Below are 13,263 nucleotides of genomic sequence, written 5' to 3' on the forward strand. Positions count from 1 at the left end.
CAATCAGGATTGAGCTAAATGTGATGACAATTGGTGGGTTGTTTGCTTTTGTTGCCAGGAAACTGTCAATCAAATCTGCTCAAATCGCACCAACACAGTCCTGATGAAGCAGATTAAATTGAGATTTGAGTGTTAAGTTCTCAATCTGCAGGATGTTAGATCTGAATCTTTAACTCTGGAACTGCAAGAAAGCAAATAAGGTTATTTCCCAACGTGTCCAACGATTGCTGTAAAACATATTACTTATCATATTGAACTGCTGCGCGCTGCCTGAGTCTGTTACTGACTTGTACTAACGGCTGGATGACATATTGTACATTTAGGTTCACAGGATGCGTCGAACAACCTGACGGCTCAACTGAAGCAGCAGAGAGCTTTAATAGACAGCCTGATGAGTGACCGGGAAAAGGTGGGTGAGAAAGACAGAACAGGCAGTGAAATATGATCCAGAGGGTTAAACTCAGCATCAGCACCAAGACAAACTCCTCAGTATCACATAGGTCTCTTCTGGTTCTGGTTCTGATGGTGTAATGTGTCTGTCCAAAGCTGGACAACTTGGAGGACATGTTTATGAACCTAACGAGCCAAGACAGAGAAACCACGTCAGAAGCAGCTTCGGGGAGTTCAGACTCAGACAGCAAAGCCTGTCACGAGCTCAGACAGCAAATATCCTACCTCAGGTAAAGACAGATAGAAACACGGAGGGGGGGGTCAATATCCAGAATATACAGCTACAGTAACCCAAAGTTAAAAACTCATTATACTCTTTACTTTATAAAATCCTTCGTTTGGGTTCAAGACTTAAGCAGAAGATGCAGAGTTTAGAGGAACACTGTTGCAGCTGGTAACGACGGACGTCTTGAGTCTTAGAAACATTACATGTTGTACATGAACAAGATGTGTTCTCCTTCCAAATACGTGGACAATGGATTTTGAGTGCCTCCGCATGTTGTTGTGTCCACAGTCACATTGTTTATTTTGCTGTAGCCCTTTGTGAGTGTTCAGATCAGTTGTTCGTACCATCATGTCCAGGAAGTCTGTGCAGAAGCTGGAGGACGACGTGAAGCAGCTGAAGGCTAAACAGGCTTCAACAGAGGAGAGAGCAGCAGAACCACACCTACAAGATCAGGTCAGACAGGAGGACATGTTACTGAGGGACAGTTAGGGGACGTCAGCTACAGTCAGCTGCTACTGTTATCGCGGATGGCAACATCCATATGTCTTCATGTGCTGCAGCAGAGCTTTTATAACACTGGTCTGACGGTGACCAAACAGAATCTGCAGCCTGCAGTCAGCATGTATAAAACAGACCAGTATCAGCTGACATATCAGTATAACCTTCAGTCTAATCTCAGGTCTTTGCCCTCTGACCTCAGCTGGACGACCTGCGAGGCATGTTGGAGGACATGATGCTGTCCTTGACCTCTCAGCTGTCCAGCAGCCTCTGGGACGAGGCGGGGCAGGATGAGAGCGAGGGCCAGGGCCTCGGTCAGAGTAGAGAGAGATCAGCTTCCACCAGCAGCACAGTAAACATTGGCAGGAAGCTCAGCCGTCTGTTCCAGCTCTATGAGCAGCTGCAGGACTCAGTGAGCAACCTGCTCCAACAGCAGACCGGAGGCAGAGCAGGGGCACTGAAGGACATGGAGGCAAGCTAAATCAGTTTGGTCAACCAGAGGCAGATGTGTGTTGATCCAAGTCTGAACTACAAGCACTCGTGTGAACTTAGGAGGTTAACTCCCTTTATCTCTTGTATCTCGTGCAGTTTTTTATATGAGGTTTGGTTGATTGATTTATACAGATGAGACCTCCAGCTTTGCTTAATAATCACCGATGATACGAGTTTGTCTCGTGTGCGTGTGAGTACATTTAGATTTGTATGGATAAAGTTTCATTTACTGATGCAACACTTGATTTACTTTCAGCAAACTGATGGTGAGCTGTGACTTCTATATATCTTAACATGCCTGTGTGCGCCTCAGAACACGGAGCTGGTGAACGATGTGCAGAAGGCGATTCTTCAGCTTCAAGCAGAGTGTGAGAAACTTCACGAAACCACCAGGTGTCTGCACGAGGACAACAGACAGAAGCAGAGCCACATAGAGGTAGACGTGCTGTCATGTGGCTCTGTTTTCTCCGTATTTTTAACTACATTTTTCCATTTTGACTCACATTTACTGCCAGACTAGCTTAACTTTGAGTTCCAGAAATTGAACTCTTGCTTCCACAGGAGCTGTACAAGACGACGGAGGAGCTGGAGGAGAAGAAGGCTGACAAGCAGATGGTTGAGAGTGAAATCGTAAGTGGGTTCATTTGAACTGTCGTTCATGTTACTGGTTGTTGGCGAGCATCATAATGTTAGTTTTACAGGTGCAGTCAATTTCTAAAAGTCTTTGTTTCAGGATTGTAGAGCAGCTTATATTAACACTCATTCTGCAAAGAATGAGTCATATACATGAGTACAGATGTTCTGTGTTGCACTATGAGACTACAGATGTTATCCACACATGATAAACAGCGGCCTGCTTCAGTTAGTGTGAAAGCACTTCTGTTGTTGCTGCTGCAGAAAAAGACGTCTGAATAAATGTAAAATCTGTAAGAATCTGTTCTGGTCAAATGAAAACACTTTATTAGTAGCTTCAGTATCAGACACAGTAGCTGCTGTTGTCCCGTCTCTCTTCATGTGGGGGCTCACACACAGGCCTCGTATTTACATTATCTACAGTAAAATAGTCACAAATGTGTGAATTAGCGAAATATCTTTGCTGAAGGGCCAAACCTTTAATATCACCCGGCCAGAGAAGCTCAGTTATATTATTTATACTATTCCAGCCTCCACAATGACTCCGACTCTGAGATGTTTGGTACAGATACACTCAGCTGTACGATCTTTACTTCTGTCTCATCACCGAACTCATGGCTTATAGACTCTATTGATTATTATCAAGTTGTATGACAGCTTTATTCACACCATGCTTTTGTTGTTATTATCATTAGAACGCAGACACCAGCAGCTGTAAAATGCTGATCATTAGTTTGCTGAACAGTTTGACTTGTTTCACACCCTGAAGGCCTCTCCCTGTCTCTATATCCTGAACTTGTTGTCGTGTCTCCACACCTGAAGAAGGCAGATAAATGCGCTCTGGAGAGCAAAGTGAGCCGTCTGCAGTTTGACTCTGTGACGGAGCAGCTCAGCACCATGTTCCACGAGCTGCTGAACAAGATGACCGGCCAGGAGCAGGACTGGCACAAAGTCATGGACAAGCTCTCCGCGGAGATGGACTGTAAGGTGAATACGTCGCGGTGGTCACCGTAACGTCCCAGTGAGAGGGTTTGATCTGTGACGTGATGTTTGGCTTCTGATCTCACTGTAGTTGAACAGGATTGAGTTAGACTCCGTGAAGGAGCAGCTGGAAGGTCGCTGGAAGAATATCCACGCCAAGCTGCAGACTCAGGGAGCTCCAGAGCACGAGGATGCTGCTGCTTTAAGAAAGTAAGAAAGAGAGTAGGATCGGGTCCAGAGGAGTGTGTGTGTGTGTGTGTGTGTGTGTGTGTGTGTGTGTGTGTGTCAGCTAGTTTCAAACTAGTGATTCACTAAATCAGTTAGCACCACTAAAACTTCTCAAAATATCTCAGCTAATAAAGACTGATGTGTATATCAGTTGCTAGGAAACATCTGTTGCACCATCCAATCAAAAGAAATCAACTATGTAAACAGGAAGTCACTGTAGCATCACAAACATCTGATTACAGAACCTGACCTACTTTATTCACTCTTTTAGTCTGAGGTTCTTAATAATTCTTAATAGTTAATGTTTTGTTTTGTTGTTTTTGTAAATTTAAAGTCATTATTGGACCGTTTTTGAATCAAGCGTCAGGTGAGACGTGTTGCTCTTTTACTCGTCACTCTAACACTCTAAGTAGAAGTTAGTCAGTAGAGCTCTGCAGGAATATTTCTAACAGGGGGATAAGTTTAATATCACACGCCAGATATGTATAAGTAGTCAGTCTCATCTGCCTCACATGCTGTACAGTCAGCTGTGAGGAGACGTGACGTGTCTTTGTGTTTATCTCCAGACAACTCGTGGACAGATTTCACTGCCTCTCCTGTGACCGACCTGTTGTCAAGTACACTCCCGGACCGTGAGTCAATACTAATAACATCTAATACTAATAATATATTATTAGATGAACACACTGCGGATGTATCAGGGGTTAAAGATATTTGCTATATTTGCAGTGTTTACAGTGCGTTTATTATTATAAAATATCTCTTCTCTGCCCTCTAAACTCATCTGCTCGTGTTTGTCTGTGTCTTCTCTCTGCGCCCTAAAAGGCATTCGGTGAAGCTGCCGTCCACTCCTGGATTCCCCTCTCACAAGTCCATCCGGCCGTTTACCGTCTACGCTCTGGAGCAGTTTCGACAGCACTACAGGAGGTGAGGTCAGCAGGGTCACCTGCAGTTTACCTTCTCTCACTTCACCTGCTGTGTCCTCTGTTCACCAGCAGGGGGCGCAAGAGTCTGACAAGCTCAGAGTCATTCACAGCCCAAACGAATAGGACCAGAAACAGAAGTGGTGATGTCATATAGGTGTACCTTCGATCTAGAAATACTTAACATAGTATCTGATCCACTGTAAGCTGGTCTTGCCCTCTCAGGCTGAAACCAGGGACCAACCGCCACAACTTTGAGGTAGCTGTCAGGAGAAGGGAGCAGCTTCAGAGGAGCCACGCTGTGATGTGCAGGCAGATAGAGAGCGTGCAGACGAGACAGAGCCACAGCCTGATCCAGAACCAGCCGGGAATCCTGCAGTGAGTCAGGGCCAGGACAGGGGAGAGGACAGGAGGGGTCAGAGCTCACTCTAAAGCCCCATTTAGACAGGATTGATGTCTCGTGGGGGGGTGGTCATCTGCACTGGTCAGCGATTTTAATCCTGTGATTTTTTTCTTGAATCACTGTTTGTGCACAAAGCTGCGTTTACTGTGAATACGATTCATCAGCTCAGCGTGACTGAAGGGTTTCACTAAACTGACTGATCTCACAGTAACATCGGCTCCTGCCATTTACCCACTTTTATTACGATGGAGGAGGGGAAATATTGTATTACCCCCCTGCCCCCGTGATATTAATCCCGTCCGAATAAGGTTTAAGACAACATGACGCTTTAATAATGTCTTCAGAAAAAGACAAGAAAAGAAAAATGAAGTGAGTGAATTATGAGAGCGTGAGAAACAGCGTGTACCACAATAGATCAATAAAAGAAGAAAACATAAATATTTGATTATAATAGCAGGAATGTAAAACAGCCCTTCATGATGATCTTCTCCCTCCTGTCCAACACTTCCTCTGTCCTCACGTCTTCATGTTTCTCTCTGACGAGCAGCGAGCGGATCTCTGAGATGACCGACTACGGTCACCTGGCCGTGTCGCGGAGCTGCGGGGGGAGTCACACCGTCACCTCCGCCAGCCAGCGACGCTCCGGCCTGCAGTACATGAAGCACCACGGCCAGACTGAGGCGGACGGAGCCGTCCAGGTACGACTAATCAGAGTTTCTTGAATACATCGCAGCACGAGTCAGAGTGGTGGTATGTATTACTTTGTTGTCATTTGTGGGATCATTCACAACCTCTGTTGGTGACAAAACTGATAGAACCTAAATCCTCCTGCACAGGTGTTCTGGCAGCTCAGGTAAATAAGGAGCTGTCTTATAACTGATGAAGTTACAGCAGATCAAACATCAGACATGAAGCCATGTCACACACACAATAATCCTCCACTAGTTTTATTTAGCTTTATTCCCTGAAAAGATGTAAAAAGTCTCTGCACACCTGAATATGTGACATCTGAGGGAAGCACAAATGAGAAACCTTCTGCACACCATCTCATTTACTGCTGGAATATTTATTAATTTACTACGTTTCATCAAACATCACAGCAGTTCCATACATACATATATATATATATATATATATATATATATATATATATATATATATATATATATATATATATATATATATATACATATATATATATATATATATAGTTTTATCTATAATACTTGTTACTTTGCAGTTAACTTACAAAACGTGATCATTTCATTGAGTATGATGCCTGGTTATGAGTAGAACATATGAAATGAATATTTTCCTCTGTGTGTTGACTCTTTAGTCGGAGGAGGTTGATATCGTTGGACTGGACGGGCATATTTACAAAGGTCGCCTGAACACACCTGCCATCAGAACTACAGAAACTAAACTACCTACAATCTCCACCAAAGACGGTAAAAGTATTTGATTTGAACAACAGACCATAACACTGTATCATGAAGGGAAACCTCTTTAAAGGTAAAGTCACAACATTATACAAGTAAAGGCAGCAGCACGCTTTGTTGTGAACAGAGATTCTACATCTAGAGCAAATACTGTCCTTTAATAGTTCTCTTTATCTTATTCTCTGGTGCCTGCAGGCAGCAGTGCTTCTATATTATATGAGCTGTCAGCAGCAAATGTGCTGGTGGCTCTTTCGGCCTTGAACCCGACTAAAACCAAAAGCCTGGATGGTTTATGTGACACATGCAGAGGAGGTTTCACACCTGCTGATGATTCATGAGAACAAATGTCATTCGATGTATTTCAAGGCCAGAGACCGTTAAGTTCCTCTCATGTCGCACTGTTCCTGCAGGCATGTGCAAAACCAAAGACAAAGCCAAGTGCTCCCCGTCCCACAAACCTGCTCCGTCTCCGGAGGTGGGACACGGCGCTCCGGTTCACCACCCCCACAGTGCCAAGAGTGCCCAGTGCAGCCGCTCAGGTGAGTCTCACACACAGGTAAAGGTGTGACCCGGTTCTCCCCATCTGCCCTCTCCGGGTTTCCTCTCACAGTCTCACTCTCCTGCTCTGTGTCCAGCCTCCAGCAGCTCGGGTCGGGACTGGCCCGTGTCGGCTCTGGGCTGCACGTCTCAGAGCTCCGTCACTCCGGCTTCAGCTGCAGCAGAGAGCCACACGGAGGCTGACGAGCCGCTCAACCTGTAGGGGGCGACACGGAGCACTGTTCCCGATATGTGATTAACTTCTGAGTCCAACACTGTGACGGCTCTGTGATGTGTGATCAGCCACTTTAAATATTGTTGTTATCAATAATAATAACAATAATAATTAATAAACCTGAGTGTAAACTGAATCGCTTCCTGTTGCTTCAGAGGAGTCTTCTATGGGACAATATGGACACAAGATGTTGAGACAGCAAACATGAAGCCTCTCAGCGTCAGAATCAAAGACTTTACAAAGGGTTTACAACTTGTAACTAATGGCTTTATTAAAGAATAAGTATGATGTTCTTCTATATTTTTTGTTGTTGTCAACAAATCTCCATGTTTGATCCAAACAAACAGCCTGTCGGTCCGTCTCTCAGTCCTGTCTTACTTCCTGTCTGTGGCTCTCAGCTCTCAGCCCATTGGTTCCTACTGAAGACGTCAATCTTTAAAAACTCCTCACAAACATATAGTTTCATGTTTAAAAGGCTCAGTCGTTCCCTCCAACAGCTGCTCGCTGGAGTTCTTATCAAACCAACAGCAGGAAATAGTGCATCTGTTGGGGACTATTTTCAGCGGCGGATGAATCCACATGTGGAGCTCTTGTGAGTGTTTGGGGCAGCAGGATGGTGTGTGTGTGGGACTGAGTCCAGATAAACTACAGTGTGTGTGTTCATGGTGATGATGATGATGATAATAATAATAATAAGAAGAAGATATATCAGGCGGTGATACACAGTATTTGTTAGTAGATAAATTCAGTGCTGGTTTTGGTTGTTTCACTGGTTTTATTGACAAGAGAAAAATATAGAATATCTCCAGACTTATACTTTAGTGTTTAATCATTTATTAATGAGGGGTCTAATTCTTATGAGTGCTTATTATTGATCTCTATACCATGAAAGTGTTGCTGTAACACCACGTAGAGCCCTGTTGTGACGCCACATTCAGGCCGCTCCTGTCAATACCAAACACATATAGTCGAGTGCTAAAACTCTGCCATGTGTTGTTCCCATCAACTGTCAGCGTGGCGTGGCAGGACGCCAAGAGGCTGGGTGTTGCATCATGAGGGGAAACGCATCACTACTACTAGCACAAGTGTACATCCTGTTCACAGAAACATCAGGCTGAGAGCAGGAAGGACACTTCGATGAGTGAAGATGAAAGCAGGAGGAGCGAGGGGTGACCTCACTCTGAACCTGCTCGTATTATTTCCTCTAATTCAAGAATTTAGTTTTATCTCAAGTTTTAAGTCTGTCAGGAGTTGATGTCCATCATTCTGAAGTATTTTATTTTGAAGATGTTTTCATTAAGTACATTTGCTCCAGTACTCTATTTCAGTACAATGTTGAGATTCTTGTACTTTACTTGAGTATTTCCTACATTTAGCTAGTTAACTACTTTATATACAGTTAGCTAGTTTGAATCACTTTATATACAGTTACCTAGTTTAACTACTTTATATACAGTTAGCTAGTTTGAATCACTTTATATACAGTTACCTAGTTTAACTACTTTATATACAGTTAGCTAGTTTAATTACTTTATATACAGTTAGCTAGTTTGAATCACTTTATATACAGTTAGCTAGTTTTAACTGCTTTATATACAGTTAGCTCATAGAACTGCTTTATATACAGTTAGCTAGTTTGAATCACTTTATATACAGTTACCTAGTTTAACTACTTTATATACAGTTAGCTAATTTAATTACTTTATATACAGTTAGCTAGTTTGAATCACTTTATATACAGTTAGCTAGTTTAACTGCTTTATATACAGTTAGCTAGTTTAACTACTTTATATACAGTTAGCTAGTTTAACTGCTTTATATACAGTTAGCTAGTTTAACTACTTTATATACAGTTAGCTAGTTTGAATCACTTTATATACAGTTAGCTAGTTTTAACTGCTTTATATACAGTTAGCTCATAGAACTGCTTTATATACAGTTAGCTAGTTTGAATCACTTTATATACAGTTAGCTAGTTTTAACTGCTTTATATACAGTTAGCTAGTTTGAATTACTTTATATACAGTTAGCTAGTTTAACTACTTTATATACAGTTAGCTAGTTTGAACTACTTTATATACAGTTAGCTAGTTTAACTACTTTATATACAGTTAGCTAGTTTTAACTGCTTTATATACAGTTAGCTCATAGAATTACTTTATATACAGTTAGCTAGTTTAACTACTTTATATACAGTTAGCTAGTTTGAATTACTTTATATACAGTTAGCTAGTTTTAACTACTTTATATACAGTTAGCTAGTTTGAATTACTTTATATACAGTTAGCTAGTTTGAACTACTTTATATACAGTTAGCTAGTTTGACTGCTTTATATACAGTTAGCTAGTTTGACTACTTTATATACAGCTACCTTATTTAGTCCAGTGGTTCCCAATTTAGGGGTCGGGCCCCTCCAAAAGGTCACCAGATAAATCTGAGGGGCCGTGAGATGATTAATGCGAGTGGAAAGAAGAAAATATGTTTTCAGTTTTTGGACGTTTTGTGGAATATTTTGAACAGTTTCTTAAATTAAACCATGTGAGGAGGGGAAGCATAACTAACAATTAATTTACATACACTTGTGTACTTTAAGTACATTTTGCTGATAATATTTCTGTAAGTAATATGGTCTTCAGTCCTGTCTATGGCTCTGTAAGCTCCACGATTAACCTGTTTTAGCAGCAGCTCATTAATCCACTCTTTTGAGTTTTGTCACTGAACGTAACTCTCCACTTTCTCTTTAAAGCACTCATGTCATGTTAGGACACTCTGGTCTATCACATATCAACTGATGAGAAACACAGACACTATCAGTTTGACACCGTTCCAACCACATCCTTCCTCCATCTTCAGTCTCACTAATGCAAAGACAAGTAACTTCAGAAGAGAAGTTTAATTCAGGAACCACAAGTTTGTGTGCTTTCTCAACCGCCCTTTAGCTCTTACAGTAAAAGCCAAAACAAGTTTGATGAAACACTGTCAGCAGTGAAAGATGAACCCACAGAAAGTAGCAGATCATACCTTGTTTTATTAAACATATAAATACAAATTTCAACAGAGGAAATGAACACAAAGTACTTGAGTGAAATCTTTATAAAAGAGCCATGGATTAGAACAGAGTGAATTTCTGAGAAAAAATACCGTCATCTACTTGGTAAGAGCAAGATAAATGTTGAACTGGAGGTAAACTGTCTTCACCCACTCTGTAAAATCTTCAGGCTGGTTGGGACACATCAGCTGTATGTTACTGTCTGAAGTATGGTTACAAATCTCCAAAGGAAAGTGGAGACGGGGTCAAATCTCCATAATCACCCTCCACCGCTGCATGGATTTCCATAACCGAGCTAAGCCAGTAATCCACTCTGCAGGAAGCTGTACAAAGACTCCCCTGTTGGCCAAAACCCCCAAAACCTGCAGCTCGTTCATTATACTCAACAACAAAGTCTCCGACGACAACACGTCCCACCACCAAAACAAATCATCCAGGAGTTCAGCACATTTCAGATATTCAACATTTGCCTCGACTCGTCCACAAACTGCTGTTTGGTTTAAAGGAAAGATCCCAGACGTCTCTCGACCTGCCTGATTTAAAGGACCATGCCGTCGGTTCTGTATGTTTTAGCCTGTTTACTACAAATCATTCACACGTTTGATCAGAGCCAAGCACTTTTCTCACCATGTTGCTGTGTTTTAGACATCTTAATGTATTATTTCTACCGTTCTTCGTGTCCATTGACTTCCATTCATTTCAGTAAGGTATAAAAGTCAAGTTGTTGCTTTTACTTGTTTGATGTTTTACAGACCACACAGTTAACTCGTGAATCGACAAATAAGCATACATATATATATATATATATATATATATATATATATAAATAATGGCTGCAGGTAAGGCAGTCGAGACTTTTCCAATCAATCGGCTCTTAAACTGCTTCTCTCCTCGATGACGCCGTTCACTGCGAGGGATCACATGACTCTGTGCTAAAACGAATTCAAACTGCCTAAAACAAATGATCTAAAAATGTGAAACGGTCTTTCTTGAATTCAGAATGGTTCCTGAACACAGGTATGGTCCTTTAAAGAGGGGGAGAGTGAACCTGTCTGCATGATGATAGGCTGTTGAATGTCGGCGGCTTCTGGAAGAAGCTGTGTTGCTCTGATGTAAAATCTCAAAGTGTTCCTTCACAGATAATTGGATTCATTTCTGCATCAGATGCTCAAATAGAATCTTATCAGGTTGTTGGATCTGAATTCATTTAGCAATTCAATGAACGTGAAGGCCGACCTCCCTGAGGCAGACTGGTCACAGCTGGACAATAAAACAGGGAAATCCTACAGAATCAGAGGAAATAGTTGATTGTCTGCGTGAAGCTGTGGAGAAAAAAAAACCATCTCTTTCTTTCTGTCTGCATCCCATCGCTCCCCGATGACGACAATAACTGCTTCCTGTTTTTTCGTGAAGTGCGGGTGACTTTTAAAACTTGTCCCTAACCTACTGGTGATCTTAGTGTGACACACATTGGGATCCTGTGTGAAGAGACAGCTAACAAAAAGAGTCTCATCGAGGTTTTTCGTGGATCTGAACAATCATTTAGGACTGAATTCCTATCAGGTGTAAACACAGACTTCACCCGTCCATCGAGCTCAGTTTCTACTTGTTTAAAGCGCCTGATCCTGTCTGTGTCTGCAGCGGAGAATACATTCAGAGCACATGAGGGCCTCTCCCATTCAGACAGACAGAGGTAGGAGTGGTTGAGCGTCTGAAAGGTTGTGTGGAAAATCACTGAGTCGGCCTCTAACCCCCGCAGACAGACAGAGACGTGGCAGCTCACCGTCCGTCTACGTCAAAATATTATATCTGATTAATGTGCGTTTTTGTGAGTTCTTCGGTGCGTCGTCATCAGCGTAACAGAAATCTTCTATCTTATTTACAAAACTGCCTCTCATCATCAAACTGAGCAGGAAATCAATCTGCTCTCCGTCGGGACAATTAAAAACGACACTCCTGCCGAATCAGCAAGTGACAACATGGCGTCTCGTCTTTGACAGGCGGGTGAACTGATTCGGAACAAAGACTACATCATAAACGTGGCAGCCCTCCGTCTCCAAACCATCAAATTATTGCAAACTGTGCGTTCTACCAAACTCATGCATCATATGTTGACTTTACAGTTCATCTTCCTTCTTGTGTTTCTGACACAATCGTCCAACTCAGCTCGTTCAGCAACACGTCCTGCTGCTCTGAGGGACTTTACAGAATCCTCAAACACTCTTTAACCATCTGGATGAAAAAAGATTCCGTCTGCTGCGATAAATAAAGATTTTTAACCAGTTTCGACTGTGTTTTCTCTGCAGGGGGTCAGAGACGACACCGTGCTCTTTCTATACAACACGAGAAACAAGTTTTGTAGAAAAGCATAAAATAATACAACGTAAAGTCAATATATTCAAACAGAGCCGTCATTGAAATTTGCAGCCTTTAACGGACACCGTTTCCCATCAGCCCACAGACCAGCAGAGGCGAGTCCATGAAGGTTACATGTGTAATGACAGAGAGGAGCCTCTACCAGAGACAACATGGACTTACAGAAGGCCAGGACCAGAGGCTGGACAGGAAGTGACGTCATGACTCAGGCGCTCCATCAGACTGGTAAGGAAAGGTTTTGTGGAGCGCGGACACACAGTGTTCGTCTCTGAGAGGAGCAGCAGGCTGAATATCTCCTGATCCAGATGGTTTTCAGAGGCTTCTGTGTTTAATGTGAACTCAGATTAGTGTCTGCACATATCTAATCCTCTCCACACTGAACACCAACTCCACCCCACATGAACATACGTGTGGACACATTTCACCCCCCCCCCCACCCCCCCCCCCCGTTTATCTGCTGGTTATTGCCGACTTCCTGACGGATTCTTTCGGAGCTTTATGAAAGAAGAGTTTCTATAAAACACAGATCACATGGCTCCTATCCTCAGTCGGTGTTTTTGGGCTCAGAGGCTGTGAAGTTTCTCGTGTCGTCAGCGACCCCCGCACCCCCCCCCCCAGGTTCTTCCTCGGCTGGATGACTAGTGATGAAGACAGAGAGGAAGAGTCTCCTGCAGAGCTCGTCTTCAGTTTAGAAAAACGAGAGGAAAACAGCAGTGTCTTTGTCTTTTTCTTCTCTCATTCCACACATAAACACCCCTCCCACCCCGATACCCCCCCCCCACTCCCGAAACA

General features: G+C 42.7%; 1 protein-coding gene across 1 annotated transcript; it reads left to right on the forward strand.

The window, feature by feature from the left end:
• Positions 1 to 1,024: 1,024 nt before the first annotated feature.
• LOC139300051 (glutamine-rich protein 2-like) lies at positions 1,025 to 7,333 on the forward strand. Its single transcript, XM_070923026.1, has 13 exons — positions 1,025 to 1,129; positions 1,377 to 1,646; positions 1,980 to 2,102; positions 2,228 to 2,296; positions 3,122 to 3,286; positions 3,372 to 3,490; positions 4,075 to 4,140; positions 4,334 to 4,435; positions 4,657 to 4,809; positions 5,382 to 5,532; positions 6,171 to 6,282; positions 6,684 to 6,812; positions 6,909 to 7,333. The coding sequence occupies exons 1-13, from the start codon at positions 1,025 to 1,027 to the stop codon at positions 7,031 to 7,033; spliced, it is 1,689 nt and encodes a 562-aa protein (XP_070779127.1). The 3' UTR covers positions 7,034 to 7,333.
• The last annotated feature ends 5,930 nt before the right edge of the window (positions 7,334 to 13,263 follow it).

The sequence above is a fragment of the Enoplosus armatus genome, chromosome 17, assembly GCF_043641665.1.
Source record: "Enoplosus armatus isolate fEnoArm2 chromosome 17, fEnoArm2.hap1, whole genome shotgun sequence".
NCBI lineage: Eukaryota > Metazoa > Chordata > Actinopteri > Centrarchiformes > Enoplosidae > Enoplosus > Enoplosus armatus.